The sequence below is a fragment of the Hylobates moloch genome, unplaced genomic scaffold, assembly GCF_009828535.3.
Source record: "Hylobates moloch isolate HMO894 unplaced genomic scaffold, HMol_V3 SCAFFOLD_16, whole genome shotgun sequence".
Lineage (NCBI taxonomy): Eukaryota > Metazoa > Chordata > Mammalia > Primates > Hylobatidae > Hylobates > Hylobates moloch.
Genome location: NW_026652291.1, coordinates 67,581,804 through 67,598,563, shown reverse-complemented (window position 1 = coordinate 67,598,563; position 16,760 = coordinate 67,581,804). Strand labels below are relative to the sequence as shown.

General features: G+C 35.8%; 1 protein-coding gene across 2 annotated transcripts in view; it reads right to left on the bottom strand.

Annotated features, from left to right (window-relative positions):
- SCFD1 (sec1 family domain containing 1) overlaps window positions 1-16,760 on the bottom strand; it is a 113,194-nt gene that overhangs the window by 30,027 nt on the left and 66,407 nt on the right. For both annotated transcript variants that reach the window (XM_058429351.1, XM_032134784.2), the window contains 5 exons: window positions 13,984-14,080; window positions 8,581-8,651; window positions 6,464-6,543; window positions 3,023-3,085; window positions 855-930 (listed from right to left, as the gene is read on the bottom strand). In XM_058429351.1, coding sequence (XP_058285334.1) covers window positions 855-930; window positions 3,023-3,085; window positions 6,464-6,543; window positions 8,581-8,651; window positions 13,984-14,080 — 387 coding nt within the window. The remainder of the gene's footprint in view (window positions 1-854; window positions 931-3,022; window positions 3,086-6,463; window positions 6,544-8,580; window positions 8,652-13,983; window positions 14,081-16,760) is intronic.

The window sequence follows — 16,760 nt, the reverse complement described above, 5'->3', positions numbered from 1 at the left end:
ACCAAATTAATAATGACTAAAGCAGAATATCTATAAATTAGAATAGAAAAACCACAGAAACAAGTCATTTAAAAGTGTCCTATATACAAAGTGAAGGACTAAAAGAAAATGCCAAATCAAGGTACAATTTTATTATCCCCAAATATAAATTCTATTTAAAATATTTTTAGTCCAATTTACATAGGACTTTAGATAGTAAGTTCATTAGCTTATTAATATTCTCTGATTATACGTTAAAAGAAATGATATTCATTATGTGACAGTTCACTATTCTAAATAGGTTAGGTTCATTCTTTCAATTAACGTACTTTCAACAACCTGATGGTAAAGACAAATCAAAATGTAAGTAAAGTCCAAATCCAAATGAACAATTTTTTTAAAAAAAGTATAAAATTACAGAGCTCTGAGCTACACATGTAAAAAATACCCTCAGTCTTAAATACACTAATAAAGAACTCCTCGATTTCTAACTCAGGAACAGAAAACCAAATACCGCATGGGAGCTCAACAATGAGAACACATGGACACAGGGAGAGGAACACCACACACCGGGGCCTGTGGGAGGCTGGGAGAGCAATACGGAAGAGAGCTAATGGATGCTGGGCTTAATATCTAGGTGATGGGTTGATCTGTGCAGTAAACCACCATGGCACACATTTACCTATGTAACAAATCAGCACACCCTGCACATGTACCCCAGAACTTAAAAAAAAAAAAAAAAAAAAAAGAACTCCTTGATTTTATGATTCCTATTTATTACTTGAATAAATCCAGGAGTTGCTTTACCTGAGCAGTTAGCCTGTCAACATTTATGTTTAAAAGTTACCAGTATGTTTTCTAACAAGTGTACTTACTTGCTGTTTCAAAACCAGGTTCTTCACTCCTTCCATCACAAACTGTGATCCTGTATTCATGACTCGTGATAAGAGACTAGGTGGGGGCAAAAGAGAAGGACCATTCTAAGTACAAACTGCCTCTCCAATCTGTTACAGATAAAATATTTACCTGATTACACACCACATGCTGATGCTCGCTGTACCTACCACCTTTGTTTTCACTAAACAGAAGGGTCTTGAGAATTTCTGCTGCCATGGGTATCACTGCTGCAATTTTATTTAACAATAAAATAGTAATTAAAATACTCTGATTAGTCAATAATTATTAAAAAATATAAAAATAAAGAGCTGCCCTCAAAATAAACATCTTAATTTCCTAGTCTTAGCTATATTTTTTTTTGTGAGTTGTAATTTGAAGAGAATTCCTTGCCTTCCTGACTGTCTAATGCTAAAAAAAACCAATTTAAAGCTAGTAACTTGGACAACTTGCTTTAGGAGTTCAAACCACGTGAACATATTAAAAATATATACGCCAGTAAGTATTATGAGTAAGTCAAACATTACTGTGTTCTCTTATATCAGCAGCTAGATCCAATCCTACATTGTATATTGTCTCTCCTCTCTATACACAAAATCTATCATATAAAAATGTGAAACAGAACAGACTTAGCGAATTTTGCCTCAATTCTGAAGAATGTTGTCTACATTTTAAACAACAACAACAAAACACCAATAAGCGACTTGCCATACTGGGTTTATATCTGTGGCTCAAACAGTCTCTCACATGGAATTAAAAGATGTTTTGTGGAACAGAATAGTAATCCTGCATTAAAATCTCAGAAGGCTAGGGACAGCTTTCAGATCACCCAAGAGTTTCTTATATTTTTCAAAATCCCAACTGCAAAATCATAAGAACTCTAATAGGCTAATGTTCAATAAGATTTTTAAGGGGTGAAAGTCTATTCTATTAAATACATGGAAGTAATTTTCCAAAAATATTTTCCTTTTCCTCATCTTGCCTTACTCCCCTCTGAAATGAAGAGATGGACAGGATGGAAATCTTTTCATTAACAGAAGCAAGAGAAAGTAATACTTGTTGGAATGAATGGCCCTGGGGCGATTCCTGTCACCAGGCAACTCTGTGGGGGTGTGCTAACCTGCGCAGCACTGTCTGAAGGTGAGGCCAGCTGGATTCCTTTTGGCAAGTACTTGTAAGGCTGAGTGCTTTTGTTTTTGGAAATTGTTTCATTAAAACCAGTTACTCAGTGTGGGGCTAGGGTAAACCTGTTCTCCTCTGGCTTCCTGCTTTTGTTTTAGCTCTAAAAAGTAAGCTAGGAATTGGAAACTGTATGGTACCAAAAAGAGTAGTCGGAATTACCTTGTTCAGTTTCTATGAAAATCACACATACTCCACTGGGGTCTCTGGAGTAAGATGTCATACCTAGCCCTGAGGACTTCCTATCATTTAGCACTGCTTGAATCTATCCTGAAGCTAGGCCTAGCTTCAAGTCTATATTAGTTATCAACATTGATACTAAAATAGTTTTAACCTTCAAATGTTTTCTGAAAATGAAAAATATGTTATAATAACAAACAAGCATATTAATAAAAACCATTTAGAAGACAATATTTGTTGTAGAAAATTTGGAAAATAAAGAAAAGTACCCAAAAGAAAAAAACTATACCCCTTGGAATTACCCACTATTAACATTTAGGTGTATATCATTTCAGCTATGCAATTAAATGTATGTATGTGTATACTCATCCACACAGATACACACAGATGGATAAATGGATAAATAGGGATGATACTATAAAAATGTTATATAAGTTTCAGCTCATACCATGTAGAAGACGTTAACTTACATTTTAAAGTGAGAATTTGAATGTGCCCAACATTAAAAAATGGTAAATGTTTGAGGTGATATGCTAATTACTGATGGGATAATTATACATGGTATGTATTAGCACACTGTACCCCATAAATATGTATAATTATTACATGTCAGTGAAAAATAATTTAAAAAATAGAAAAAAAAAACAGGAGAACTTCAGCCATCTAAATGTCACCAAAGGCATGGTGACATTTTCTGCATTCAAAGTATCAGACATTGTGTTTTTAAGGCATGAAAGTCTAAGTAAGGTTTTGAGTACAAAGATGCAACAGAATTATTAAAGATACTTACCCCATTGGTTTAGTGGTAGTGCTGCCATAGCTGGCAGGAGCTGAGGCCATCTTGGTAAAAGCCCTATGAAAGAAGGAAGTTGTACTTAAAAGTAATTATTAGAACTAACTCTGGGTGTCATGGTATTAAAATATCTATTGACTAACTCTAACTTCTATGATGCAGACATTTTCTGAAAAGAGAATTTTTCAACTAACTACACTACAATTAGTACTAAAACACTGAATTATTATTTTTTGAGACAAGATCTCACTCTGTCACCCAGGCTGGAATGCAGTGGTGCCATCATGGCTCACTGCAGCCTTGACCTCCCAGGCTCAAGTGATCCTCCCAACTTGGCCTCCCAAAGCGCTGGGATTACAGGTGTGAGCCACTGCGCCCAGCCTGAAATTCTTAAAAAAGCACAAATGCATTAGTTTTCCAAACTTCCTATTTTTCTTCATTTCTATCTGATCATTTAAATAAAAAGAACTGATGTAGAGACTTGATGGCTTAAAAGAACAACCGTGTAATAATTTTGTCTTTTTATTGTTTCCTACATTCTATGCTCCCTTGTTTCCAGGTACATGCCTTTGCTCATGCTGTCCTTTAGGGAGTATAAATTCACTACCTTCTTCAATAGAAACTGTACATTTCCTTTTAAGACTAAGTTCAAAACCACTTTCTTTGTTAACACTTCTAACTCTATCACTCAATGATTTTTCCCTTTAGTTATATTATATACCATAGACTTTTACACTTAATTGCATACAGTTGTTTATTTTCAACTCTTTCTAAATGTCCAGAATCTCTGTAACTAAACAATACGATTGATGAAGGATGGGCAGAAAGATGGCATTTAGATGTGGTTAAAAAATGTTTTTATTCTGAGAGTATTTTCACTGTAGAGAATCCGGAAAATACAAAATGCTCCCAGAAGAATCCTACCACTTTGAGGTAACCCCTATTAAGATGTTGGTGTATAGTCTTTTAATCTTAGAACATATGCCTATTTAACATATATGATTTAAAAACCAAAATTAGCATCATATTGTATATACGGTTTTATAACACATTTTAGTAGCACATCATAAACATTTTATGCCAATCAATATTCTTTCACAATGATTCTTATTTTAAATGCTTTGTAACTGGGAAAAAAAGAGTACCTAAAGAAAATTTTATAAGGGAAAAAAATGTAAATCACTAAGATGTGGTAGTAGAAATGCTAAAAATATTCAATTTCAATCTTGACAAAATGTGCCAACAATACCCTTAGAGAAATCCCAAACAAAAATTTCAGTCTTGTTCAGAAAGGATGATGTGAATCAGCAGTGGATTAGAATTTCTGCATTAACAACAACAACAACAACAAATAGTTTTTCACTAGAAACAATATCTAAACAACATCTAAACAAAGAAGGGTTAAATAAATAACAGTACATTTATATGGTTTAATATTAGGCAAACAGTAAATACTTCCATGAACTGGCATGATGAAAGTTATTAAGAACTAGAATACAAAACTGTATCTCTGAAAATGATTTCCCAGTTTTAAAAAATATCTGCACACCTGTAGTCCTAGCTACTAAGGAGGCTGAAATGGAAGGATCATGAGCCCAGGAGTGTGAGGTTACAGTGAGCTATGATTGTATCACTGCACTCCAGCCTGGGTGGCAGAGCAAGACCTTGTCTCTAGAAAAAAAATCTGTCATATGTATAAACAGTGAAAGAATATACACTAATGTTTACTTGTAGTGCAGACATGATGCCACAAGGAGAAAATTCCACATTGACCTCTTGTCAGGTTGCAGTCCAAATGCACAACTTAAGAATATTGATAAAATTACCTTTAGGCTATGTATATGAGACAATAATTGATTTTTTGTTTAGACTTGGGTCCCATCCCCAAGATATCTCATTATATATATATGCAAATATCCCAAAATCTGAAAAAAATCCAAAATCCAAAACACTTCTGGTTGCAACCATTTTGGACAAAGGGGATTCAACCTGTATTATAAAAATTGAGAAAGACAGTTTTCGGTTTTCCTTTTAAACAAAGGTTTGTTGTGTATTTTTTTTTTCTTATTACAAGAACACAGACAAAAGTCAGTTTCAAAAGTCAAAAGTATAGATAATAAAAAGCACTCATAATCTCCGCACTCAAGAGATAACTACTGTTAACAACTTGGTATAATTCTCTTGCTATGGGTTTTTTTTTTATATAATTGTGATCAGAAAGCCTATTTAATCCTTTAGTCTTAAAAATTAATTATTTTAAAGACTATTTTGAAGGTAATAGTTTTTGTAGAAAATTTGAAAAATAAAGAAAAGCACCCAAAAGGAAAAAAAATTCTACTATTTGGAATTATCTACTATTAACATTTACTTATATGCCATCTCAACTCTGTGATTACATGTTTTTATGTGTATGCTTATATGAACACATACATATGGATGAAAAAATGGATAAACAGGGATCATACTGTAAAAAATGTCATTTAAGTTTTGGCTCAAATGTGACTACCTACTAGATGCTTTCCCTGATCTCCTAAGCAAATTTAGCTATCACCCCCAGCAGGTTAAAATCTTATCACGTAGTTTTATTTCTTATGTCATTTAACATGGTTTAACATTATTCCATTCATTTATTTGCTTATTTGTTAATTGTTTCCTCAACACAAATGTAAATTCACTGACAGTTGGGGCCTTATGCTTGCTATCAGGAAATATTTATCAAACAAATCAATGAAGAGTGTTATAATTTTTTTTTTTTTTACTTTACAATATAACATGAGCATTTCCCAATGTCATTAAGTAAGCCTTCTGATTTTTAATGACTTGACTGTATTTATCTTGCAGAAATACCACAATTCACTTACTAATACTACTGCTAGACATTTAGGTTGCTTTTAAAAATTTCATTATTGCAAGTGTGTCTAAAATCTTAGCTCCAATTACTTCTTTGGGATAAATCCTTAAGAGTAGTACTAGATGAGAGCTATTTTTAAAGAACTCTTTATATCATCCAGAAAAATTTTGACAATTTATATTCCTAATAGCAGAGTATAAAATGCACAAATGAATTTTCCTGTATCCTTGGCATGGTATTTTCTAAATGTTTGCATTATGTTAATTTGCATTTCTTTGAATACTAGTCAAATTAAAATTTCCTCTTAATGCCTTGGAGACATTTGACTCCAGACATTTCAGTCTTTGACTTTCTCACCTTATCAGTAAAGAAACTATAAAGCTTGCCCAGGAAAGAAAGGCATCACTGTTTTTGTAATTTTAAGTTGTAAACAGGGTGGGCCAGATAAGGAAATATTTATGCCACTGGATATATAAAACCACCAAGGCATTGTTCAGTTTTCTTATTAGCATTCCCGTTTTCTTAGGAATGAAGCCTCAATTGTACTCTTTTAAATGACAGGAATTAAAGAAGAAAATAAAACTTACTTCCACTGTTTGATATATTGTAAAGGATTAAGGTTGCATCCTGCATCAGTTAAAGCCTTTTTATATTGCTCCAAATCAGCCTGAAATAAGAAAAGAACTATATGACAAAAAATTTTACTTTCAAGAAAGATGTTATTTGTTGCCATTTGATTAATTAAAAAGTAAGACCAAAGGCATGAGTTTAAATTCTTGACACCCAAGTAGAGTGGAATCACGTCTTAAATGAGTACCCAAGTGAGCATCCGAGACAAGAAAATCACATATAATGAAAATGACCTTTAAGAGGCTCCCAAATCACCTATGAAAGTACAGTATTTTTAAATTTCTCAGCAAGTCCAACAAAGTTATTTTTTCCTTTACTGCTGGGATAGACTGCTTTTCTTCGGGACACGCACTAAATGAATGATTTGGTTTGACCGAGAACATTTCTAAACCAGAAACACAAGGGGAATGACACCAACTGAGGGGAGCTGCAGATTTCGGTTTCTCATCTCATTTTCATTCTAGGGGTCCAGATTCATTAACTGGACAACAGGTGTCCCGCACTTTTAAATTTTTCTTTTTTTCATTCTTCCTTAATCATTTTCTGATAAGTCTGGCTGAATTTGTGTAACTTAAAGGAGCCTATCTTAATGATCACTTAAATTTATGAAAAGACATAAACCTTACCAAAAGTAAATAAAAATAATGAGGTTAAATTAAGGGACACTGAATTAAGTTTTAAAATCACATATTCTTAAGACAAATATTTTAGTTAGGCTATTAGAATCCCCTGAGATATATAGGTAAACCCCTGTTGATGAGAGAGAGGCTTTTTTCTTTTTTTTTGAGATGGAGTTCCACTCTTATGGTCCAGGCTGGAGTGCAGTGGAGCAATCTTGGCTCACTGCAACCTGTGCCTCCCAGGTTCAAGGCATTCTCCTGCCTCAGCCTCCCGAGTAGCTGAGATTACAGGTGTGCACCACCACGCCCAGCTAATTTTTGTATTTTTAGTAGAGATGGGGTTTCACCATGTTGGCCAGGCTGGTCTCAAACTCCTGACCTCAGGTGATCTTCCCACCTTGGCCTGAAAGAGATACTTATAAAAAGAAAACCACACTTTCTTAAAAAATTAGAAGTGAAGCTTTGTGTTCCCAGGGTAAAGTAGAATGGCTGAGAGCAAATACCAGGTTTAGTTTTGCTGTTTTAATATGCCAAAGATTTTTGACCAACAGAAACCCTAACAATTTACTAGATACTAAAAAAAAAAAAATTGTTGCCAGCAAAGGAATGGAGCTTAGAACAGCCACATTCTAAATGTCATCTTGAGGTTCTTATGCTTCTTGCTCATCCAGTGAAAGTATATAGTTAACATTAGAGTTAACAGTCTCTAACCCAGAAGAAGTCTGATACCAAAATCACCACTTTCTTTTATAGAATAGACAATGTATTTTCTATATTGGACATTACTTTTAAAACAATCTTAAAATAAGGTCAACCTTTCAAAAAGCATAGCAAATCTGATTAACTTAGTTTAGAATAGTTATTTTCCAAAATTAAGAATGTTTGCCACTTAAATTCAGTTCACATTCCAACAACTTAAAAGTAGTCAGATGTTTCACGGGTAGTTTCCCCTAGTAACAATAAAAGTTGCTAAAAAAATACAGCAGTACATAGAAGCAGCCTTAACAAATTGTTTTTCTTTTATTTATTTTCATTTTATTTGAGATGGAGTATTGCTCTGTCGCCCAGGCTAGAGTGCAGTGGCGTGATCTTGGCTCACTGCAACCTCTGCCTCCCAGGTTCAAGCGATTCTCCTGCCTCAGCCTCCCCAGTAGCTAGAATTACAGGCGCATGCCACCACACTTGGCCAATTTTTGTATTTTTAGTAGAGACGGGGTTTTGCCATGTTGCCCAGACTGGTCTCAAACTCCTGAGCTCAAAGTGATCTGCTTGCCTTGGCCTCCCAAAGTGTTGGGATTACAGGTGTGAGTCACCACGCCCGGCCATTTTTCTTTTAAAGAAAGGAATGAAGTAGATATTTAGCCACAGTGATTTTTACTTCTATTTTAAAAATCTGAATTGTAGTCTACAAACAAGCATTCCCCTTCCTCCCAATAACTGAATAAAGGACATACCTCAGAAGGTGCTTGCTGTGTGCTTATATAATAGATAAGAAACAACCTCATTTTATCTTCTGGAGTTCCTGCTGCATAGGGGAAAAGAGGTTAAAAAAATATTTTCATAATTGCGGTTATTATGTATTATAGTCAACACAAGTATATTACATTTCAAGGCATATATAAATTTGACAAAACAAAACATAGCTGTTGATTTAACTGAGTTAAGGTAACAGGCATATAATTATAACCATGTAAAATACAGATATGGAAAAGATTAAATGAGGTGGGATTAGAGGGCTGTGATTATGAGAGCATCTCTATTGTTATCTTCTAAATTGTGTGTAATGTTGAGATTTTCCTTTTAGATATAAACTCACAATGAAAGGAAAGGATATAAGCAGGGTAATCATACAATTCTAAAACAGGATACTTCTGAGGTGGCAAAAGGGGTGCCAGTAACAATTACATAAGGACAACTGGTATGAAAGTGGGGCTATCCTGGGAAACCAGATGTATGGTCACCCTAGAAACTGGGTTATGAAACTTTGCTGGCTAAACAAAATCATCTAGCTGAGCCTAAAGCCATGCTTCTCAAATTGGGGGCCCCTAAATACACATGTTTCTGAAGGCTTTTATATTACTGTAAGAATGGGAAAACCATATATTTTTATTAAAAAAATTGTTATATCACATACAATATATTTGCCTCAAATTTTAAGACAAAACATAAGATTTCAAAGTAATGTCTTGCTTGCAGTGCTCTGAGTTACTACTCTTAGTACCCAAAGCTCAAGACTGCCCAGAGAAACTCATTTATTGTCTGTTCTTCAATCTTGTGCACTTTGGTGGAAATGTGATAAAGCATTGGTCTCAACAAATAACAATATTCAGTCTCACTTTAAAGTGTATCCTAAGATGCAAGAACTCAGAATTGTTGTATTTTATTATAGAATAAAAACTAGTTGATTTTTTTCAAAACATAATGACTGATAAGACACTTATTTTTTACATGATTTGGAACACTAACACTCATTCTCTAATTATCCGTACTCCCTGAATATGACAAAGAATGGTAAAATAAAGATCAATGGTAAGTTCTCTAAAGTTCTCATGTTTACAAATAAATATTGTATTTGGGGCATTTGGAATATGAGGTTATGAGACTCCAGGTCCTGTTAAATCCTAGGACAATACTGATATTTTTGTTTTAGCAGGTAATTAGCCTGATTCAGTACAGGCTAATGTTCCTACTAGCCTTCTGCAGGTTATTCTTCCATCATTGATTCTATTTTCAAAACCTCTTGAAGTGCTACTGGGATCTGTCCTATCAACCAGTGGTCAGTCTGGGGACTGGGAGGTAGTCTTCTAGCTCTTCCCCTCTCAGTCTTTGAAATGCTGTTTAGGATCAGCTTCATAGATGCGTAGTTCAGGGGTGAACCCAGGAACTCATGAACAACTTTATGAGGTTACTTTCCTGAGCTCCTTCCTCTCCACGATCTCCCTGGTACTTTCCCATTTCCTTGGCCTTCCCTTTTTGGTGCCCCAGCTAGAAAGCTTTGGCTTTGGTCACCCTGCTTCACTGAGCACTTCCTGCCATAACTGCTGCAACTATGATCAACCAGCTAGAGGACAAAGGGCAAAAGAGTAATGAGGCTTGTCCTACCCGCTTGGAACCACAGATCCTAGTATACAAGAGGAAGGTTCCCCTCCCTCAGAGTTTTAGGGCCTGTGGGTCCCCGAGTTTGCTTCTAGTATCTTCAGCATCTAGCACAGCCTTTTCTAATAGTAGATACTTACTTTGCTTAAAGAAGGAACAGCTCCCACTCTTCTTCAAGGGGAAACATACTTTAAAACTGCTACAGTGTTAATAACTGCCTTAGAACATCTGCTAAGGTTTTAAAGACCAATCTGATGGTAAGGGCTGGGGAGCATACTGATCGTTATAATGACATAACAACAGGGAAACCAAACTGAAATTGTTAGCATGTGTCCTTTACAACTATGATTATTCTAAAGCCTGTAGCCAGAGCTGGGAACCTCTTGTCACATGTACCTCTCTCCTTTAACTGCGACTTTAAAGTCAGAATTCCCTTACTGAGTAATCTGATGTATTTTAGAGAAAAGTTTTAAGTACAGTTTGGAGAGCTTTTGTTCTCCCTGAAATTTTGAGAGTAAGATGCTGACCTGCTGTCCCATTACCCCCAAATGTCAAAGACATTCTCTAACACAGCCTTAGTAAAACAATTAGCAAAATGTGATATTAACACTGACACATTGCAGTGATGTGATATAATACATGACACATTCACTACCATTTAATCCTCAGATCCTATTTCAAGTTTTACCAATTATGTCTACAGTATATTTTATGGAAAAAGGATCAATTTCAGAATCATATGCCACATACAGTTGTCATGCCTCTTTAGTCTTCTGTATGAAACAGTTCTTCCATTTCTCCTTGACTTGCATGGCCTTGGTTACCTTTTAAGACTATAGGCTGGTTTCTTCCTAGAATATCACACAATTAAGTTTTGTCTAATATTTCCTCATGATTAGATTTAGGTTATACCAAGGCAAGAATATCACAACAGTGATGCTGTGTTCTTTGCACTGAATCCTACTAGCCCTTCACCTCTCAGCCTTTCCTGAGCTCCTTCCTCTCCACAATCTGCTTAGTACTTTCCCACTATTTTATGTCTCTCTACTGATGATGTTCACTGTGGTTACCTAATAAGATATTTATCAGGCTTCTCCACTGCACGGTTACTTTTTCTCCCTTACAATTAATAAGTACTTTGTGGGGAGGTATTCCGAAACTGCATAAATAGCCTATGAAATTTCAATTTATTCATTTATTATGTCCACATGGACTCTTGGCACCCTCTTTTATCAGTGGGTTATAATCTATTATTATTTATTTTGATGCTCAAATTGTCATTATCTGGAGCCTATTCAAGCTGACTTCTGGGTTCTTTTGACAAGTTCCATCATTTTTGGAGTACCTTCCCTGCCTTCTGACATAACAAAAATGTTCCAGACTCATTTTGTACTTTTGCTCCCTGCCCCACCTCTGGAATCAGCTACCTCTCCAAGGAGTCCTAGTGGAAACTGTATTTATAAGGCAGCATCTTTACTAGTTGGGCATTGCTGCTCCCAGACCCTTTCAGTTGGCAGAGTCAGGGAATACATGAGTGTACACCGCCCCCACCAACATACAATCTGTATTTATTTCTGTATCTGAACAGATATATAGTGAAAACACTAAGTTCACACCAACACCTCTAATTCCAATCCAACACTACAGGGCTCATTCTAATTTTTTCCCTTTTTATATTTATAAATTCCTTCTCTGACAATGGGAAATTGGGCTTTCTTTATATTATCCAATATATTTATTTAGCCAGTCCCCTGTATATAACAAATATCCCATCTCTGCTTCCATCCCTTGCTGCATAGATGCCCTTCTTACTTCACTTGAGCTCTGATTTCCTGCAGTGGACCCATCCACATACCTAGACATACTTCTCACCTCACCTAGGCCCAAGCTGGTTTGTTCCCGTGCAGGGATCACCCTCCTCAATCTGTTATGGTTCTCACACACCTTGCTAGACTACTTCCACACGTGGACACTCTGCTTTCCTTTCCTGAACTTTGACATCTAATGCCAGATTACAGATTACTAATCCTCCCTCTATTCCATGAGTGGATGCCCTTAGTCATCTTGCTCAGGTTCCAACATCTTATTCGGGACCGAAGTGGCACTAGACTGCTACTTTGCAAGAATGCCTACCTTGCTCTGTCCTACTTGATATCTTTAGGGATAAATCATTTGAGAAAGGGGAAAGGAAAAAGCAGGACTGATTGCCTTTCTGTCAACATGCTTTTTTTGTTTCAACTTTACTCGAAAGTTACTGTAAATAACAAGGAATAGCTCAGAAATGATAGACTTATATAACTTTTTGAATTTCTTTCACTGTAAAATGCATATACCTTTAAAATGCTATGTTCTCACCACAAATCTAGCTTTCTAAAAGTGTGAGCAATACTTATGGCTTCTCAGATGTTTGTATAAATAGAATCTTTAATTATAAAACAGTTTGGACTTTTAAATTGTTTTCTAATTTGGATTGTAGTCTAAAATTCATACCAAAAACTACAACTCAAAAACCATCATTATGCAGCTTAAATAGCTTATATGTAAAATGGGTCCTAGGCTTTCCATTTGTTTTGGAAAAAGCTGAGATTTGAATTCAAAACTATTCTGAAATGATCTACAGGTCTCTAAAGTTTAGGGAATTTCAGAGACTAAGACTCTATGTAGATCCCACAATCTTTATAATTAAAAACCACAATTGGATTACATTAAAATTTTTTTTACTATTTTTGCCTGTGTTTTTTTTTGTTTGTTTGTTTGTTTTTGAGACAAGGTCTTGCTCTGCCACCCAGGCTGGAGTGCAGTTGTGCAATCATAGCTTACTGCAACATCCTACTCCTAGGCTCAAGGGATCCTCCCACCTCAGTCTCCCAAGTAGCTGAAACTACAGATGCATGCGGCCCTGCCTAGCTAACTTTCTTCATTTTTTTTGTGTGTATACGGGGTCTTGCTTTATTGCCTAGGCTGGTCTCAAACCCCTGGGCTTAAGCAATCCTCCTGCCTCAAGCTCCCAAAGTACTAGGATTACAGGCATGAGCCACTGTGCCCGGCCAGTCTTTACCATTGTTAAGTGCACAGTTCAGTGGTAAAAAATACGTTTATATTTTTTTGTTCCCTTCATCCCTCCACCTCTCTCCCTTTCCTGGCCTCTGGTAACTCTATCATCATAAAATCTACTTTTTAAGCTTCCACATGAGTGAGAACATGTGATATGTCTTTCTGTGCCTGGCTTATTTCACTTAACATATTGGCCTCCATAGATCATATTTTCTAAGTACAAATAGTTGTATTCTAAGAAAATCTAACATACAAATATTTAAAGTGATTGGCCATAGAGTTCCTTTAAAAGTAAATTCCCTAAAGGTGTAAAATAGAATTTAGTTTTAGATACATCTTTTCAGGAAACTGACAGCAGACCAAAGTAATTAGGAAGTGAATCACTTAGAGACACTTGCTTTGAATGTTATACCTTCAAGTCTTCCTGGAACCAGCAGAAATTAAGCTTTACATATATCACCTTAAACAACTGAATATAAAAAGTGGTTAAATACTATCAAATAAAAGTTCAATGAAATGAAATGCAAATCATTTTTCCACTGTAGGAACTAAGTTATAAAATTTTCCCAGAAAATAGCTCATTTAATTATCTTGATATTAGCACTGATTGTCAGAAAAACAACAATTCTATTCAAAGTTTACTCAATTGAAAATGCTGGTTTCATCAGATATGAAACTTACATTAACCTCAAATTTTTGGTACATACCATCAGGGTCTGATATTATATCTAGAAGAGATTTATCCAGAGTAGTTTTGCTCATTATTTTTTCTTCATATTCAAAATACACATCCAATTTTCTTGCCTGTTTCAAAATAAACATCAGATGGGAATATATTAAGTCATTAAAATACATAATGGTCTACTCACCTTATAAGTTTCTATTTTCTATGATCAATTTTAAGATATGTTCTTTGAGACAGGTCAAAAGTACAGTTCAGAAGTACCAGGCTGAAGTACAGTGGTGCAATCTCAACTTCCCAGGCTCATTCCCAACTCAGTCTCCTGAGTAGCTGAGATCACAGGTATGTGTCACCACACCTGGCTAATTTTTCTGTATTTTTTTATAGAGATGGGGTTTTGCTTTGTTGTGCAGGCTGGTCTTAAACTCCTGAGCTCAAGCAATCTGCCCGTCTCAGCCTCCCAAAGTGCGGGATTACAGGTGTGAGCTACTGTGCCCGGCCTTCATTTCTTAAAAGAATTTAAAGTGTCTTACTTTTGAATATATATTTAATGTAGAAAAAAACCAACAGATTATTTTGTTTACCATATTTGATGGATAAATTCAGCAGTAATTCTGCATACCATACATATATTAGCAAAGATAAAAACACAATTCTTACTTATTGTATTACTTACTGGCATACAAATCATATTGTACTCCATGCAAAATTCATGTCAGGTGGTCAAGTTATGTTTACTATTTTAGTGTGCAAATCCACATACATTCACCTTAACTGTATGGAAAGTTACCTTAATTATTGTCCTTTTTGTTTTTTTTAAAAAAACTAGTTCAATCATTGTGGAAGTCAGTGTGGCGATTCCTCAGGGATCTAGAACTAGAAATACTATTTGACCCAGCCATCCCATTACTGGGTATATACCCAAAGGACTATAAATCATGCTGCTATAAAGACACATGCACACGTATGTTTATTGCGGCACTATTCACAATAGCAAAGACTTGGAAACAATCCAAATGTCCAACAACGCTAGACTAGATTAAGAAAATGTGGCACATATACACCATGGAATACTATGCAGCCATAAAAAATGATGAGTTCATGTCCTTTGTAGGGACATGGATAAAACTGGAAATTATCATTCTCAGTAAACTATCGCAAGGACAAAAACCCAAACACCGCACGTTCTCACTCATAGGTGGGAACTGAACAATGAGAACACATGGACACAGGAAGCGGAACATCACACTCCGGGGACTGTTGTGGGGTGGGGGGAGGGGGGAGGGACAGCATTAGGAGATATACCTAATGCTAAATGACGAGTTAATGGGTGCAGCACACAAACATGGCACATGGATACATATGTAACAAACCTGCACATTGTGCACATGTACCCTAAAACTTAAAGTATAATAATAAAATAAAAGAAAAAAATAAAAAATAAAAAAAAGGATAAAAACCATAAAAAAAAACAACTTTTCCCTTATAGTTTTCCTATTTAATATCTTGAAGTTTAAGATAATGGAAACGTAGTAAAACTTTGCTGTGTGAGACCTTTCCTAATTGAAAATTTTGAAAATTATCCAAATAAAGTTAACATATTAAGATCCTCAAAAGGAAATAAAAATTGTCAAATATCTCTTAAGTTATGCTTCAGATAATTCAGATACTATTGAGGGTGTTAATAATCAAGTGGGAGCAGAAACCATTCATGAAATTATAAAAACAATTTTTATAATTAAGGGTGTTAAAGTGGGAGTGGAAACCATTCATGAAATAAATCAGGATTTATATTAATACCAACGTAGAACCAATATAAAAATATACAACATAAATACATTATACTAAAAGGCAGAATGAAATAATAAATAGCCAATTGAGGAGGAAGTGATACATTTTGAGTTGATGTTTGAAAGTGATTCAGGAACAAAAAAACGTGATTAAGGGACATAGATATAGTTCATTTCAGTTAAACAGATAATGCCAAGGCACAACGAGGTAGAAACATCTAAATAGTAGACTAAACAGTGAATTTCATATATGGAGCAACAAGAAATCAGAGTTCTTTCACTGCCACTCCCTTGCAGTGGCACGCAAGGCCAAAGTTTTATAGATGAAATATCCAGACAGTTCGAAAATGAATACAACATAAAAAGACATATACTGAGAAGTCTTATTTTTCACCCCTGTCCTCTTCCACCCCATTTTGACCTGCTTCTATAGGTATTTTCTTTTATTATTTCTTCTAGTTTTTTAGAGTTTCTTTGTGCAAATATCAGCAGAGTCTGTATTCTAATATCCGCCTCCTTTCTGACACAAGAAGTATGATACTGTACTTTTCTGCCCTTTCCATTCACTGAACAATATATTCTACATCAGCATGTAGAGGATTCCCGGGGTGGAGCCAAGATGGCCGAATAGGAACAGCTCCGGTCTCCAGCTCCCAGCCCCAGCGACACAGAAGACTGGTGATTTCTGCATTTCTGCTTGAGGTACCGGTTTCATCTCACTAGGGAGTGCCTAACAGTGGGTGCAGGACAGACGGTGAAGCGCACTGTGCGCGAGCCGAAGCAGGGCGAGGCATTGCCTCACTCGGGAAGTGCAAGGGGTCAGGGAGTTCCCTTTCCTAGTCAAAGAAAGGGGAAACAGACGGCACCTGGAATATCGGGTCAGTCCCACCCCAATACTGCGCTTTTCCAACGGGCCTGGAAAACGGCACACTAGGAGATTGTGTCCCGCACCTGGCTCAGAGGGTCCTATGCCCACGGAGTCTCGCTGATTGCTAGCACAGCAGTCTGAGAT